Genomic DNA, 17,993 nt, shown 5'->3' on the forward strand with positions numbered 1-17,993 from the left:
GTGTAAACAATCACTGTAACATTGAACGTATTTTCTCCTTATGTGGCACATTCACGTCTGAGAGGTCCACCTGGTTCCAGCTAATATGTGTATTTAATTCCAATCAAGGACCCACTTGAATGAGAAGAGTAATGATGTGGCAGTGTCATAACACACACACACACACACACACACACACACACACACACACACACACACACACACACACACACACACACACACACACACACACACACACACACACACACACACACACACACACACACACACACACACACACACACACACACACACACACACACACACACGTTTGAAGATGAATTTGCATATTCCAGTGCTGTTATTTTGTGTCGTTTTTTTGAAAGGGGGGGGGCTACTGGGACTAGCTTGAAGTAGAACTGTTTATAATGCGTATCTGTCCAGACAAATCCATCCCTGCGGTGAAATAAAGCCTACATCTTGGCTGTGTGCGATAACTTGAGTGCTAACTGCATATCATGGTCCCCACGTCCCTTTTCATGACAATTCTGTAATGATTCCTCTTTTTCTTCCTGTATCTCTGCATGGCTCTGTTTCTTACTGTAGTGCCATTGGCAACTGATTTCCCCCCCACGGGATCAATATCGATCAATCGATAATCTATCTACCAACCTACCTACCTACCTATACCTCCCAGCCGATTTATCTATCTTTCCATCTATCTAATAAAGAAATGGTGGAAGATGACTCATATATTTAGGACTTTGAGAGAGAGAGAGAGAGAGAAGCAGATGGGGAGAGACATATAGAAAAGTACACAGTAAAATCCCAAGCGTTCATTTGTTCATTTGTAACTCTCAAAGTTTGAATTAACACTCAGGATTTCACAGTGCAGAGAGGGAGGGAAACAGAGAGAGGTAATTTGCATTTGCCACAGACAGTAGCAGCACACTGAACCAAGCCCACCACCATGCCCCTGGGGAACTGCTGCTCATGCCCAGAAACGGGAGATGTGACCTCCTTGGCTGATGACTAAGCATGATTTTATTAAACAAAAACAGAGACAATAAACAGAGAGATAGATACATAGGGAGAGGGAATATGAGGACGGCGGGGGTGTAAGCTATTGCTTTTATTATACGACGACGCAAACTTAGTTTCTACGCTGCTATCTGGATGTGGGTGCCATGGTGATGTCATTTTTAGTGCTGTGTGAAATATTTCTCTCCCTCTCACTCTGCGCACACGCACGCACACGCACACACACACACACACACACACACACATGCGTGCGCGCACGCACACATGTGCTGTACACACACACACACACACACACACACACACACACACACACACACACACACACACACACACACACACACACACACACACACACACACACACACACACACACACACACAGGGAACAGCACAATTAGATTCTGGATCAGTCTTTAAATCTCCAAGTACAAGAACGGTGCAGGAATTTGTCTGTTTGGTGACAGCAGTGCAGAGATCTCATAATATTTACTGACAGCGTACTGGGTCCAAGTGCACTGGGTCCATATGACCTCACATCACTGACAGTGTAATATACAGTATACTACATAGTATAAGGTAAGCTCATATACAAACTGTCACATCTTAAGGATGTAAAACTGATGAGCAATGTTCATGTAAATTATCATCGTCAACCTGCATTAATTGATTTGTTTTGTCACGCACAACACGTTGATAGATTATCTTCCCATCCATGTCTAATTCGTCTAGTTTTTCCCCAAACGTGAAATTCAAGTCAAAAATCTAAACATGCCATGTTATGTGCTGTTAATGCGCTCTGATGATAGCAGCTAGATACATTCGGACTCAAGTCAAGATTCTGACCCACCATGGAGAGACAAAAAAGTATGAGATACTTGCAGTCTTTCTACTGGGTGATACCCTGGCTCACTTCCTGTTTATTGTGGTGATGGACCATGCACTGAGACTCGCAACACGTGGCAAGGAGGAGACACTAGCTTCATGCTGGTCCCAAGGAAGAGTCAGCGAGTACATCCCATCACTATCACTGACCTTCACTATGCAGATGACATCGCTGCTGATGGATAGGAGGGAGTGGAGGGTGGCGATCCAGGCGCCCTGAGTTGATGTCGGCTAGTCCATACTCTCGCATCACATCGCAGAGCCAACTGCAAAAGATTTGTACAAAACTTTGTATAAAGGTTGGTTATGGGACAAGATAAAAATGTATACAAAATTATATATTTTGATATATATAATTATTAATTTAACTGATTCACTTTTCACACCAACTGGCCAAAGAAGGGTGTGGTGGTGGGCGTGGATTCTCATTAAAAGGCATATAACTTCAGAACACATTCAAAAACATCATGACATTTTTTGTGTTTGTCCAAAATCCAACAAAAAGGGGTGCTGGAGAGCTCATTTCTGGCCGCTGAACAAAATAAATAAAATATAACGCGAAGTATGCATCAAGTGTAAATGATAATTGCATAGCCTTAGTGGAGGTATGCACTCTTCCTAGCTGGTTTTATCATACTTTCTGTCCCCAATGCACTGTGAGTGGAGGTGTTAGTGAAGGTCCTGCACAGGGGGTAGCTCTCCTGCTCATACAGGACCCTGCTGCCGGGCCCCACAGCACTCATCTGCTACAGTAATTAAACCCTGCCCGCAAACACAAAAGCAAAAGCACGCGTGTGCACACAGACACGCTAATCGTAAGCAGGAGGCATCCTACTCATTACAGGAGCAAATTAAAGCAATCAATTCCAACTAGAGACCAGTAGAGAGGACCACGAGCAGCAGAATCAGGCCACTCTGATGTGGCTATGCAGGCAACGTCATCGAAAAGAACTGGTCTAAATCTTTACCTGTTGACCACCAGGGTCAATAAACCAATCAGTCTGTTAATCAGGAACCTCGGTCAGTCAATAGAGTTCTCTATGAGGAGTGCAAACGAGTTTTTCCAACAAATCCTGTTCTGTTTATGGAACTTATCAAAGCTATTTACACAGTATATGCTTAATGCTCCGTCGTATGACTGTGTTGCGGCCAGAAAATAGCAGATCTACAAGCTCACAATCCATTGTGGATTCGAAGTGTTGTGAGCTTGTGAATCGTCTATTTCCGGCACACAACACCGTTGTATGACGAAGTATAAACCTGGCTTTATGTTCTCTTCTGTGCCAATGAAAATCCCTTGACTGACACAAATGGCTACATTGCTCTATACACATCTGCAAAGCATTTCCGAAATTCAGAGTCTCTCTCTCTCAAACACTCACAAACACACCATGCATGCACACGCACACACGCGCACACGCCTCAATATGTAGAGCATCATGGAAAATAGTAAATGTGGCAGGTAGGGTAATCTGTCCTGTCCGCCTGTGCATTGAACATGGATCCCAGCAGAAGCACAGGACATTGGGGGAAATAAATGCCATGTGCAAAAATCCGCTTCTGCTTCCCAACATCAGCCCAGCTATGAGAGGCTGTGCAGGGTAGAGGTAGAAAGACAGAAATGAGTCACACATAGGAGGGGGGAGAGAGAGAGAGAGTGTCAAATAGACTGAGTGAAAGAAAGAGAGAGATGAAGAGTGAAAGAGAGAGTCGGATCTAATTCCAACATTGCCAAATGTTTCTCAAACACTTCACATCCGTCACCCAGGAGGAGCACCCCACTCTTCCCTCCCACCATGCAGCCAGGCCAACTGTTGCTCTTGCTCCCTCTCTGGGGCAGATTAGAGGAAGTACTGGCTCCTGAAGAATGTGGGCTTGCTTGCTGCTTCTGCTGCTCCCAGACGAGGATTTATTAGGACTGGCATGGCAGCCCAGGCACTTGGCCTCTGGCTAGCAGGGGAGAGAGGAGAAGAAGGGGCCAAGGGAACAGGAGGGGATATCACTTACTATCAATAGAAAATATAACAGTTCCACATAAAGGGCCACTGAAGCACACATCCAAGTTCATTTCAGCTCCTATCCTTGAAGATTTCGTTAAACTGGTAATCCCTGAGGTTGAAAAACAGTGCTGTTCCAAGTCAGTCACAGTGAAATTGTAACAAAGTCACCGTACCATGAACATGAGCCAAAGACTGCTGTGTCAATATTCATAGGGATTTTCTTTTAGTATTATAGCTACCCTACACAGGCCGCAGTAGCCCCAAAAAACAAAACAATCACACCATTACAACAGGTAAGATGGGAGCGCCGATGTGCATCCGCGGTGAGTGGCAAGGAGTCTCCATAACTAATGCGATGGCCTAGATGTGGGCTGCACACATCGATCAGATTGACATTTGAGAGGCCACGTTGCGGCCGACGAGGCTGCATTTTTTCTACAGCAGCCGAGGGAGAAGCCCATCCATTAAGATGAAAGAGAAAAGGACAACAACTGGGGAGATGTAACAGAGCGGTGTGAGCAGCAGGGCAGCGGGCTTCCAGTTAAGCAATGGCATGTAGAGGTTACTGTGGAATGATTCTTTTCACCTTGGTGGCCATGAGTGTGTCGGGGAGGATGTATACATTAATCAGGCTGCTCTGCTCTCTGGGCTTGGTGTTATGGCGTCATACAGTTGGGAGGGAGATGATTATTTTCAGAAAAGGTTAAGTGTCAAATTTGGACAATGTCTGATGATTGATTAAATAGAGCCTAATTACAGTGTTTAAGAATCAACTATCAATGCATCCCATGTGTGTACATTATTTGTGCAGTGCACTGCCACACACGCCTGTGTTAGTGTTGAACTGTAATTAATACAGTATTAATGAACCAATTTGTGAAATCAGCCAACTGGTTTCCTAAAATACAGTACAGTGTAGCCTACCTACCTGGTGACAGGAACATTTTTTATTTTTTCCACTTTAAGGGCTGTTCAATGTCTTCTCTTGTTGCCTATCATTAGGCGCCATCTAGTGGACATTTTGGGCAATACTGAGTAATAAGAAGACACCACACATCCACCAGCGAAGCAATCCTGTTTTGCAATGTATTGGCTGTGCTGGCAAATAGTGGCTATGCAACCTCATTTTGCATGATTACATTATGATTGTCATGATTACAACAATGGCATAATGACAATTGAAGGAAATCCCTTGTGCAGCATGGTTATGGTCAGAGATGGGTGACTTAGGTCCGATTAGTGTGGGCTCGCTGCAGCAGCAGCAAGCACCCTATTGATGTCCTCACAATTTCTTTATTATTATTCTCCCCAAAACTTTGCCACCTAAATGTAATCACTTTAATACCCCGCCATGATGAATGCAACAGATGTATTATGTCTTCCTAAGGCATAGGTTTTGTTTACAAAGGTTAATTTCATTTCTAATTAATTTTATTGTCCCAAGATGGCTTATTTGCACCGTTTTAAGAAGTATAATTATTTGTTGTCAAGTTCAAGCTTATTTTTGGTCAACTGTTTGTTTAAAGGTTTCATGACATTCATTTTCATTTTAAGGGCCTTTGGACCCTTATTGCATCTCTACACTTTCGTCTTCTGCTTCTTCCGCCGTTTTTGCAGTTCTGGCCTAACCGTGCAGTCATTTTTTTTTGAAAATGCAAACTCTAAACAGGCATAAGTAATGCCTTGTTTGGCCGACAGCCATGAAACTTGCTCACACTTGTGCCTTGACTCAGGAGGAACACATCTATCACTTTGATCAGTAAGCGCCGCCTTCTAATAACCGATCTAAACTCAAAACTTTTCGGATAGCAACAGAGTTGTGAGCTTGTAGATCGTCTATTTTCACTAGTTTCCGTTCTGAGGAGACATAAAATTAGCCTGGCGTAGCTAGACTATATCACTTCGTGGATATGAGTCTGGTGCTTCCATGAGGACGTTTTGTTTCCCAAGGGGCGGGATCAAAACAACGGCCCTCGACGCAATTGGTTAGACCTACAACCAACTACTAATTACAGTCGCCCATATTCGAATACTGGGCCCTGATTGGTTACACACGTCTTCTGGAACAGGAAATGGATTCTCTATGGAGCGGTGCCAGACCCAAATCGCAGAGTGCAATTTTTTTTTGCACTCGCAGATTCGTCTGGTCCCAGGCTAACATAAAATGCCTTTATTGGTAAATGGTTTGTGAACCAGTGATCTCGAGTAGTTAGCGAAACAGAGGCTTGATTTAAAACGGGAGAAAAAATCTTTAGAAATATCAACAGCCAATACAAGGGTAGTCATATCTCTAGCTCAATGAGAAGAGAGGCAGCCTATGAGTCCAAAGGTCACTGGTTCGATCTCTGTCCCCGACAATATGTTGAGGTGATCATGATATGGCATTCTTAGGTTTTCTAGGACAGCAGACTCATACAAGATGGTCCATGGTTTGGGTGGAGGTGGGTGGAGGTGAACCAGGTTGTCTGAGTGAATCCAGACAACCAGAAGACAAACACCATGCTCACATGTATAGATATAGACCCAACAAAAACTAGAAAAACGGTAGAAGGAACACAGGAACCCCCCAAACCTACTCGGCACCGGTCAAATCCGGCGGCCTCGGAACGGTCAGCAGCAGGTATTCCTAAACGTAACCTCAGTAAAACTATGCCTAAACCTAACCTTATTCCTAATCTTAACCTCAGTAAAACTATTCCTAAACCTGACCTTATTTCTAAACGTAACCTCAGTAAAACTATGCCTAAACCTAACCTTATTCCTAAACTTAACCTCAGTAAAACTATGCCTAAACCTGACCTTATTTCTAAACTTAACCTCAGTAAAACTATGCCTAAACCTAACCTTATTCCTAAACTTAACCTCAGTAAAACTATGCCTAAACCTGAATTTATTCCTACACTTAACCTGAGTAAAACTATGCCTAAACCTAACCTTATTCCTAAACTTAACCTCAGTAAAACTATGCCTAACCCTTATTCAATTTCTGGTGCTGAGCGTTCCAAGAAAAATAAATGGGCCTGAGTAGGTTTGGGGGGGTTCCGGTTAGCGAAGGACAACTGGAATTGCCATATCTATCAGGGAATGATCAACATCATTTTATGTTAAAGGTATGGTAAGTGATCTTTTTTTTTTTTTTTTAAGTATTAGATAGCTCTATATTCTGATAGTGTTTGTTCAGTAACGGGAGTCTCCCTGTCGCTCCAGCTCTTTTGTGAACAGAAATTGCATTTTCGGGTCAGGATACCAATTGTATCCATTCAGGATAGACAACTCACACAGGATACATATACATACAGCAAACAAACATAAAAAAGTGAAATTGGAAGTGATGACACAAAGAAATGAGCAGACAAAATTGGAACTGGAACAGTATAAGATTTAAGCTGATAAATGGGTACTCTCTCCAGATTTTGTAAAACAATCTTTTTTATATTACTCCTACAGATTTGGTCCATACAGTACATCATGCAAATCAGTAAACAGTATCTCTAGTCATGTGTAGGGATGGAGCTTGTTAATTTGTATTGATCTATCTATCTATCTATCTATCTATCTATCTATCTATCTATCTATCTATCTATCTATCTATCTATATCTGAGGGTGGAGCATGGAGAGGGAGGATCAGAAGCTAAGGTGTTGATCCTTGCAGCCAAGCCAGAGGCACTGTGGAAGAATCAAACCCCAGTCTCCACGGTGGTCACCTGGATGCCTCAAATGAAATAACTTTTGATCTCTAAGGATGATCCATCCGTCCTACACTTTGCACTCTGTCCACCAATTTAGCCCAAAGTACCATATATCACAAACTGCCGTCTGTATTGCCATGGAACGCAATGTGCACTTCCATGGGATGGCCCTATTGATTTGGGTGACCCCATGACCTTTCCAAATATACACAAAATATTTTTCCATTAAACTTGCTGAGCATTCATGCTCCCCAGAGGATAACATTTTAATGACCCCATGACCATTCCTCTATCAGCACCCTCAGGCCAAAACATGAAACGTACCTTGTTATCACACACAGCTAGTTGTCTTCAACTGTACAGTAATGCCTTCTACAGGAAGTTGTAAAATGTAAAATCTGCCTCTGAAGGGCAATACGAAATTCACTTAACATAGTTTGAACTGTAATCTTACAAATAAGCCAGCACTTTAACACCCTGAATGTTTCCCACTTAAATGTACTGTACACAAGCACACGCATGCACGCACACACTACAAATCAGTGTGACTATTGAATAATTGGCAGCTTTAGTAAAGACATCAGAGCAAGTGGCAGCTGGCACTATGGGCAGACCGAGGAGGAGGAAGAGAATGATGAAAGGGGTGGGGGGGTTGTCAGAGGCAATGTCAGGTCACTGCTCCGCTCATCTGTTCTCATGGCGAGCTCCATTCATCTCTGGCAGATAGCAATTTATATGTCAAGTTAACCTCCCTCCGCAGAACCGTGCTCCCATGTCTTGACTGGGGCAGTACAAGTCCGCTGACAATTCACTGGTCTAATAACACAATTACAGGACATAGGGAGGGAGGGAGCTGGGGAGTACTCATACAGCCATTACACATTAGCCTCCTTTCAGCTTTGATGGCTGAGCAATGCTGCGCTGCACGTTCATGTCCCGTCAAGGGAAATAAGCAAGACCTACATTGGAGAAAACAACAAATCTTTGGTGCAAACAGATCAAGGAGATGTCATTAGAAAATTCTAAAAAAGTAGACTTGGGAGTGTGCTGCTCTCTCCCGTCCCTGCATACGCTGTATGACAGCAGGTGCTTGAGGAGGGCAAAAAGGATTATGAAGGACAAACAAACCCGGTATTGGACTGTTTATGACGATGCGGACTGGCAAGCGCTGGAAGAGTCTCACAGGCTAGCTGAGGCTCAAGGCTCAGCAAAAGGTTTTCTCTGTGGCTGTCAGAACCCTGAATGAGGACAAGGTAAAAAAGCAACTTCAAATGGAAGCAAGAGGTGGACCATCAGCAGTGATCATGCAGCTGGTCAGAATAATGCCATCCTCCTGTAATGTCTCCTCACTGTGATATCTTAACTTATCAACATAATAATTATATGCTCATCCTCTTAGTTCGGTTCTCTATTTAAACCACCAGAATGATGGACACTGCGCGCTCAATGCATCAGAGCCACGCACTAATGGATATTGATGACCTGCTAGTGCTGTAGCTGTTGTTGTAGTCATGCAAAGAAAGCCAGAAGGGTTTAGTTAGGGTATTATAGGTTCATGCTGTCTTGTCTTGTCTTTTCACGGAGACGACTCATCAAAGGTGCACAGCAGCCGCTACGTGCTTTATTGAGACACATTTGTGTGCTTGTAGATCTGCTACTTCTGGTGTTGTGCCGAAGCCGAATTAATTCAGTGCCCTGCCGAGAAGGCCCCCCTCTGCTACGGGAGTGCACATTCACATTGCAATGTGTTCTTGATGAAACGTACTGTTTAAAATACGATATAATCTATGGTAAATGAAAGTTTAGGGGCCGTGTCCACCAGGGTGTTTTTTCCTGGCTGAAAACACCAAAGCAATTGCCTAGAAACGCTACACACCAAAGTTGAAAATATTTTAGCAGGCAGAGAAAAACCCCACACGTTTCCAAAAACGTGGCGCCCACATTGTAAACAATTTAAAACATACGCTGTGCTCAGGAAAATAAATCTTGATGGACACGGCCCTTAGACTCATCAATGTTTTATTCGGCTAAGAAGCTACCATTTCGATAGATAGATTGATAGACGGATAATGAAATGACACGGTTTGAATGAACAGACAGACTGGCAGACAGACAGTTAGACAGACAGATTTGATACTGGCCTTGACCTATTTAATGCACATATTTGACAATTGGATATTTAGACCTTTCATTCATAATTTACTTAATATTTAGCTTTTCCTCTGCCTTTTTATTAATTGATTAATTTAATAATTTATAGTGTTTCTTTTTGTTATGTTGTCCAACATTGAGTGTACAGTATGTGTATAAAACCTGTACAAAATTCAAATAGAAGCATATAGCATATAACAGTAGAGAGATACGACTAATATTACAAAGAAGAAATACCAAAAGAAAAAAAATTAAACTTAAAGGAGGGGGGCTTTATTCGGCTTTATGCCCCCCGTTCTCAGACCAGGTGAGTGTTGCATCATGCATGAAATTGGCTAACTCCAAACAGCCCCAAAGACATGATGCCAGCACTATTTGACCTTGACTTTGACCATGACCATTGATACCGAAAACCAAATTATATTTGATATCACCAAACAAATTCCTCAGTAGGTCAATTATTTTTTTCTTTTCAAACCATCTGAGAAGGTAATATATATTCTATCACTGGTAAACATATGGTATAACATTTTACATTATATATTTCTTTGAACTTTGACCATTCACCAAACAAATACCTCAGTAGGTCAGTTCACCATTGCTGTGGTAACCTTGTAACTAAGTAATTCTATCACTGGTAAACAGTAACTCACGTTTTCTTTTAGATGCTAGGTGTTGGTAGCTGCTGCTTATGGGAAGCTGGTTTATCACTGAGGTTCTGTATGGATGTAGATTGCTGTGGGGAAGATGTTGGTAATGTAGATAGCCGTCATCTGAAGAAAGGAAAGGCAAGGTCATTGTGATATAGAACATGGTAAAGGATGAAGGAAAAGGTTTTAAAACAAACAGGTGGCTAAGATAAGAACTGAAGAGAGTCTCATATTGAAGCTGAACTTCCTAGCTTTATTTGTTCGAGCAAACTTCATCAGCTTGCCTGGTGTTGCTGGTGTTATTGCACTGACAATGCCTTACAAAGCAATGCGTTGATCAGTATGTTTAGGTACCCAGCATAAGCATTCTATTTCACTAGAGTATATCACCCAGAGTATTTCTACATTGCAAAATTGATTCTTTTACTTACCTAAAACATTTGAGTACTTTTTCCACCACTGCTCTTTAGGTCTCGCCAAAACGCCAACAGATGGCAGTAATGTCAAACATTAAACTCAAAGCGAAACCCAAAGAAGAAGTGACGCCCAGCTGACGTCTTAAAATGTCTCTGACCGATAAGCTTATGACATAGCTTAGCAGGCTAACGACTTAGTTTTGTTTTCATTAAATTAGTTTAGTTTTTTTTTTTGCTTTGCGTTTTGTAATTTCGTACGTTTTTATAGATGGGTAACAGTAATTTACCATGAAACTCCGGGCGCAGAATGACAGGTAAATAAATAAAAGAGCGAGTGCTACTTCCTGGTGGCTAATGGTAGCCTAGCAGCATCTAGCATCTGTCAGTCTCTGTTTACAGCAGCGGATTTCCAAGGTCCATTATTTATTCGGCATTTGAGCCACGGAACCACCGTTTGATGAGATTTAGCCTCTCAGAGCCAAGACTTACAATATGTTGTTGTCGTTTGATAAGACTTTGTCCTCAATTCCATGCTGTTTTGATGTTGGTACCATAGGAGAGATAACAGGCAAAACGTTGATCAAAATAACAATTCTTAAATTAAGTAATGCCGATGTTTAAGAATAATTTAACTCTTGAGAGATAATGATCGATAAGGGTCCATTTTGGTTACTCTCCATCGTTTAGCTGTGGACCACCTGGAACCCCCTTAAGGACCACTGATTGACAACCACTGGTCGAGGGCAGTGGTTCTCAAACTTTTTCGCCTCAAGGACCCCCAAATTGACACAGATTAGCCCACGGACCCCCATTTGAAAAGATATGCCAGGGATCTCAACCATTTTCATTTCAATGACCCCCAAGTTTGATTTGCATTAGGCCAGGGAACCACATTTGAAAAGATATGCCAGGGATCGCAACCATTTTAATTTCAAGGACCCCCAAGTTTGATATGCATTAGGACATGGACCCCCATTTGATACCATTTTGATCTCGGGGACCCCCCCAATATACACTGTAGTAGTATCATCAAAGGTGTGAATTTAACTCTGAGAGTGTACACATGGAACGGGTCCATTTGGTGCCATTTGTACACAACTTAATTGTTAAATTCCTAACTATTAATTTGGCTGGGGACCCCCTTAAGGAACCCTGGGGGTCCCCGGACCCCACTTTGAGAACCACTGGTCTAGGGCCCTGTTGTTGTTTGAGTTGTCGTCCTCAGATTAACAGCATTTAATATATGCCGCAGAACATAATTTCAGATTAAGACATTTAAAGGTAGGGTAAGTGATTTGCTTTGGTTAAAATAAGTGTTAAATACTAAATAGCTCTATATTCTGATGGTACTCATTGCTATAGAGTGTTTGTTCAGTGAAAGGAGTCTCCTTGTCTCTCCATCTCTTTATTAAACAGAAAATGCATTTTCGTTTCAGTTTCATTTTCAATTTTATCCAACCAGGATAGAGAACTCAATCAGGATATAGATTAAACAAGTGAAATTGGAAGTGATGACACTAAGAAATGAGCAGGCAAAATTGGAACTGGAATACTATACAAATTAAGCTTAAAAATGGGTACTTTCTCCTGATTGGCTGAGATTTTGACACCTACCGAAAAATATATTTTCTGTTTATTAAAGAGCTGGAGAGCTCTTTAATAAACATTGTAATCTTTAACAAAAAAGATAGCTCATTTTAATCTTTAACAAAATACTTTTTGTTTTAACGAAAAAATATCACTTAACCTACCTTTAATAACGGTTTAGTTGGTTGTATTTAGTTGGTTGTATCATATAACCTAGCTGGACCAGAGCTACATGCAGCCCTGGAATGGCTGATATTCCATACAATGCATAATCAAAATGGGAACAGATAATTATTGAGAAATAAACCCCTAATTTTCAATCTTAATTGTGTTTTTCTTCACACCCTCTTTCATCTCTTAAAGGATTGATTCCAAGAGAGGGGAGTCGCCGACTGTAATGCAGCCAAATTCAAACGACCGGGACTCGCATGCAGTAAACGGTCTGTGCCTGACTCTGCAACCAGAGCTTACCAGGACACCAGCCGCTGGAGGCGTCACTGCACCCGATACTGGCGAGGTGCGGGTACCCATGACAGGTGGACCAGCAGAGTCCAGCGGAGGGGCGTCCTCCAGGAGATCCAGAGCCAACTCCCATAGCCACTCTCACACACATGGACATACTCGCCCCCAGCAGCATTCGCATGCAGAGTCGGCGACGGAGCCACCTGACGCCGATCCAGAGTCGGGGGAACCAAGCACCTCTTTCACTGAGCTGCGCTACCTCTTCCGCTGGATCCAAAAGAGCCTTCCTTTCCTAGTTATCCTGTGTGCTAAACTGGTCATCCAACATGCACTTGGTAAATATGAGAACATCAAGCGCCACTTTTAAAGCTATCAATGCAAGAAGGCAACATCGCTTACCCTTTACCGTCTTCACAGGTCTTGCAGTTGGGATTGGTCTCTTCACAACTTTTCTGTACGTGAATAAAAACATTCAAACTCAAGTCTTTCTTCAGGCAAGTAGAGGAATATGCATTTCAATTATATATATAGCATATATTTACAGCTGTGTTTACATACGTTTTTATTTCACGTATTCATAGTCATGCCCCTGATTCTTCTGTGTCAGCAGGACCGGAACTCAAAGCTGCAGAGTCTATGGCTGCTACTCTTCCTGACCTCGTCCACACTCCTCCTTTACTACACCTTTTACACTGAGACACTTTACCACTGGTGAGACCAATTTCTGCACACAACCGTGGAATATCATAGTAGTACAGTATGTGGTCTTAATAAGCTTTGATTGAGAACATGGAGCTAAAAGTATCTTCCTCTGTCATTCTGTCCCTCAACGTAGCCTCATCTTCCTCCCCCCCGCCATTGAGCCTCTGGGATTCTGGGAGGTTCTGTGGGCAATCGGCATCAGCAACTTTATAATTAAATTCCTCATCATGGGAATGAAGTGCCTTATTTTGCTGCTGCCCTCTTCACTGGTGACATACAGGACACAGGTAAGCTTCCCTTTCAAAAAGGTGTCACTTCCGATGAAGACATGCATAATTTTACAGTAGCTGGTCAGCTGATTTGAACCAGAGCGCTGTATCTATTTGTGTGTGTTTTGGGTCCAGGGGCGGTGGCTGATGCTGACAGAGGAGCTAGGTCAGGTCTACCAGGCCATGGCTCCTGTACCACTGTGGTTCCGCTACCTGGTCACCTATCAGGAGGTGGACGACACCACAGGACTCACACTAGGCGTCCTACTGGCTTTGGTCTACCTCATACTCAAGGTAACACTGTGGATTACATGGCCACTGAATTTTCTGTCCTCCTCAAAGAAAAATCTGCCCTCTAATCTGACTTGGGTTTTCTCTCCTGCAGCTCTTAGGACTCTATGGACAATGGGGGCCTTTTTTGAAAACTGTGAGGTTATTTCTGAAAGGCGAGGTATAGTGCTGCTCAGTAAATCACTTGTCAACTTGTCCAAAGTTTCGAATATCCATCCAGCCGTTTAAGTATTTTCCTTTTCTGGTTTGTTGTAATTTCTGTTCACCAGCAATCGGGGACAGCAGCCACCAGGAGCCAATGCATTGACGCTGGGGACATCTGCCCCATCTGCCAGGGAGAGTACCGGGAGCCTCGGGCCCTCCTCTGTCAGGTAGAAATCTTCGTAGAGCTAACACAGAGTTGATGTCATATCTACACTCTCATGCTCACTCCCATTACGAAACATGTCTGTGTCTAATCCAGCATTTCATTCTTAAGAAATACTAAATTGCTTCTATCTCTGCTTTCCAGCATATATTCTGTGATGAATGCATCGCTTTGTGGTTTAACCGTGAGAAGAGCTGCCCCCTCTGTCGGACGGTCATCACAGAGAAGGTCTACAAATGGAGGGACGGTGCCACATCACCCCACCTGCAAATCTATTGACTGTAGGACAAGACGGAGAGATTTTAAAATCAAACTTTGTTGGATATGTGCGATACTGTCCATAACCATTTCATGTTGTGCACAATAATAGTTGATTTGTAATGTTGACCACACTGTTCCTACATTCATTAAGGGCTGTGCCCTCCGCTGGCGAGGGTCACTAAGGGCATAATATCTTGCACCTTGGTAAGACCCCATTTGTCACTTTGACAGACACCTCAAGTTTAAATTTCTGCATGCTCTCTGCTGTCATTTTCCTTTGTTTTATTTTCATCATGGTGCATTTTTCAACTTTTGCTTTGTCAATAGGTGAACAAATTGAAAATGTCATCATGGAGGCAGGAGGACGTTTCTTTTACTTGTAAATATTGCCACGAGAGAAATATATCAAATTGTAATTAATTACTAATTAACCGAGTTATACCAAATTGTGGACAACAGAAAACATTTTTGACTGGGTTTGTTGTATTTTTCCAAATGAGAAAATATATATCTTTACACCTAAACACCATAACCCTCCAAATGAAAGACTTGTTTACTTCCTACCTTTATTCAAAATGTATTTGTCAGCATGAATGTGAAAAATACCATACTGAATGCCAGTGAGCATACTGCAGGGCTTTCATGAAGCTGTGAAGCTCTTAATATATAGTAGTATCCAGTGACTGTAATGTTGTCAGGCTACTGCTGGCAATGTAGTAGGACATGACAATGGGCATAAAATACATGATGGTAAGCAGTGAATATAATTTTCCCTTTATTGGAGTTTTGCTTTTAGCCTTTTGGGCATAGGCTAATACATATTTTCTTGCCTGAAAAGAACTAGGATCGTGAGAAACCGACAGCACAAATTATTTTTATATAGAGGTGGTGTTACCTTTTTGTAAAACCAAAGAATGGGACAAGTATATTTTATTATTGTAAATTTACTGAAATAATTACCATGTTTTCCAGCTTCTTGTTTTGACCAATCTGAATAAAGTTGTACAGTTGATTTAGTTCTGTGACTTATTACTGTAGGTTAATAACACCAAGAACTTACATTTTTAATGCTTTGAAAAATTGCGACAGCTGAAATAGATTTTCAGGCAGCATAATGTTCTGAGTGTAACGCACTGTAGTCATATTGGGTGGAATTTGTATGTGCATGTCCACTATGGCTGAGTCTGCACTAAAGAGTTCACAAGATCTGAGGCCTATGGAAACTAAGACTACTGACACCTCAATGCACCAGCCTGCCCTGTTGAATAAATGGGGCATTGTTGAAATTCCTACTGGTGTGATATCCAAATGTTTCTTCACTGTTTTCAACTAAATAGTTTGTATATAACCCTTCAGGTTAAAACTGCGCTGAACTAGACTGAAAATTAGTTTAGAAACGAAAGGGGCATTAAAAGAAAAAATATATCTGTTTCCTGCATCCATTTGTCTGATCCACACAAAAACAAAAAGATTAAGATGGTTAGGCAGATGAAAATATATGCAAGAAATTAAGTCACTTTCTTGGAAAAATGTAGATTTAATTATCATATTATGTACATGATACATACCATACCATTTCACCATCCAGAATCTCATGGAATTGATGGGCTGAAAAATAGACTGATGAATATTCCTCATTGCCCACACATTTGAACCATACCCATTATATTCAAAGCAGATATTTGACACACTTGCGTGTTTAATGTTGAATATTGTACCTCTGAATAGACACGATTTTGACTGAGGTTGCCTCTCAAGACATACATTTTGCAATAGAGACATTCACTCATTGTGATACCTGAACAGTAAAATGAAACCATCTTCATTGAGATGCACTGCTATGAGCTTCTCTGGACTCCACTATGAGAAACACTGCAGGAACACACTCTACTCACATCACAATCAATTGGAAGAGCAAAAAACTGCACATCATCAGGATGAGTTTCAAAGCATTCCATACACATCTACAGTATATATACAAGCTGTGATCTTTCAAGAAATACACATTGCCATTCCCAGTATGGGTTTTGCATCAGACCCCCCCCACGCACACACACACACACACACACACACACACACACACACACACACACACACACACACACTATGCTACCCATATTTCTAGCACTGCAAACAAGAAGTTCAAGTGTTGAACAAAGAAAATGCTAAATGTTTTGTGTCTGAAAATTCCCCTAGCTACTCTTCTATGCTCCACAATAAATATTTTTAAGACATGTGGGATGATATCCACAATTTGTAAAGAATAAAACAAAAAGCTGCATTTGAGGTAACTTTGAGAGACATTAGCTGTAAATAAAAAAACACATACATGCTTATTTGACAAAAAAAAAAGAAAAACATGAATGACATAAAATCAAAAACGTAGAGATTCATAACTGCATGGTCTATAACGGGAGTACAAAATAAATATTTAATTTGCATAGTGTGCCTGACGCAGTGGAAAGAGAATGGCACTTGAAATAAATATATATATCATAAGAAATCACCAGTCGTACTCAAGTGAAAGAGTACAGGAGTGATTACTCTTGAACATAATGCAGCTGTTGCACCTTAAGCGAGGTGAGCGTTAGGAGAAACATTTCCAACAGTCTAGCTAACACAGACTCGCATTAGATTCATCGGAGACATTAGAAAACCAGTAAATACCTGTAGCCTTGACTGAATTATACAAAACATGATAACTTAGATATATCAAAATGCTCTGGGCTAGTAGGTTGCGGCATGTCAACAAAATGTGTTGTTAGGCTAATCACATCCATGTACTGTACAAGTGTTATGTAGTGCTGCTATGTAACAATTAATTAGTTAAGGGAAAAAGATCTGGTTTGTTTTAAAGTGATATTGGTTGATGAATTAGACACATACTTGGTGAGAAACAACGGCTGCCCAATCCTAAGCCCATTTTCATTTAAATGTTTATGGACCCGTCGCATAAATTAATATTTAAGAATATGATCAACATGATATGATTTGAGTCTGATACTGCAGTGGTTCTCAAAGTGGGGACCAGGGACCCTCTGGGTTCTGTGAGGGGGTTCCAAATGGACCCTTACAGGTCTTTAACTCGAGTTATGGGGGTCCTTGAAATGTTTAAGTTTGATAACGACTGCGATACTGCATTCAACAAACATCCATTAGCTACATGGAGGACAGCTTACTCTGCTTGCGGGTTAGAGGGTGCAATGGCCTGACTCCAGAAGCTCATATAGCAGTTTATAGATAACA

General features: G+C 41.6%; 1 protein-coding gene across 1 annotated transcript; it reads left to right on the forward strand.

Annotated features, from left to right (window-relative positions):
• Positions 1–10,946: 10,946 nt before the first annotated feature.
• Positions 10,947–15,759, forward strand: rnft1 (ring finger protein, transmembrane 1). Its single transcript, XM_084073913.1, has 9 exons — positions 10,947–11,122; positions 12,759–13,192; positions 13,275–13,351; positions 13,468–13,568; positions 13,693–13,846; positions 13,964–14,122; positions 14,214–14,279; positions 14,389–14,490; positions 14,631–15,759. Exons 1-9 carry the CDS (start codon positions 11,097–11,099, stop codon positions 14,763–14,765), a joined length of 1,254 nt encoding a protein of 417 aa, XP_083930039.1. The 5' UTR covers positions 10,947–11,096; the 3' UTR covers positions 14,766–15,759.
• Positions 15,760–17,993: the final 2,234 nt, after the last annotated feature.

This window comes from Gymnoscopelus microlampas (genome assembly GCF_963454915.1).
Source record: "Gymnoscopelus microlampas genome assembly, chromosome: 12".
NCBI classification, from domain to species: Eukaryota; Metazoa; Chordata; class Actinopteri; order Myctophiformes; family Myctophidae; genus Gymnoscopelus; species Gymnoscopelus microlampas.

Bases quoted from the DNA above. Each gene is read 5' to 3' on its own strand.
- rnft1 (XM_084073913.1), top strand. From the start codon at position 11,097: ATGAAACTCCGGGCGCAGAATGACAG. The intron at 11,123-12,758 runs GTAAATAAATAA...CATCTCTTAAAG, and splicing joins CTCCGGGCGCAGAATGACAG to GATTGATTCCAAGAGAGGGG. The intron at 14,491-14,630 runs GTAGAAATCTTC...TCTGCTTTCCAG, and splicing joins CTCGGGCCCTCCTCTGTCAG to CATATATTCTGTGATGAATG.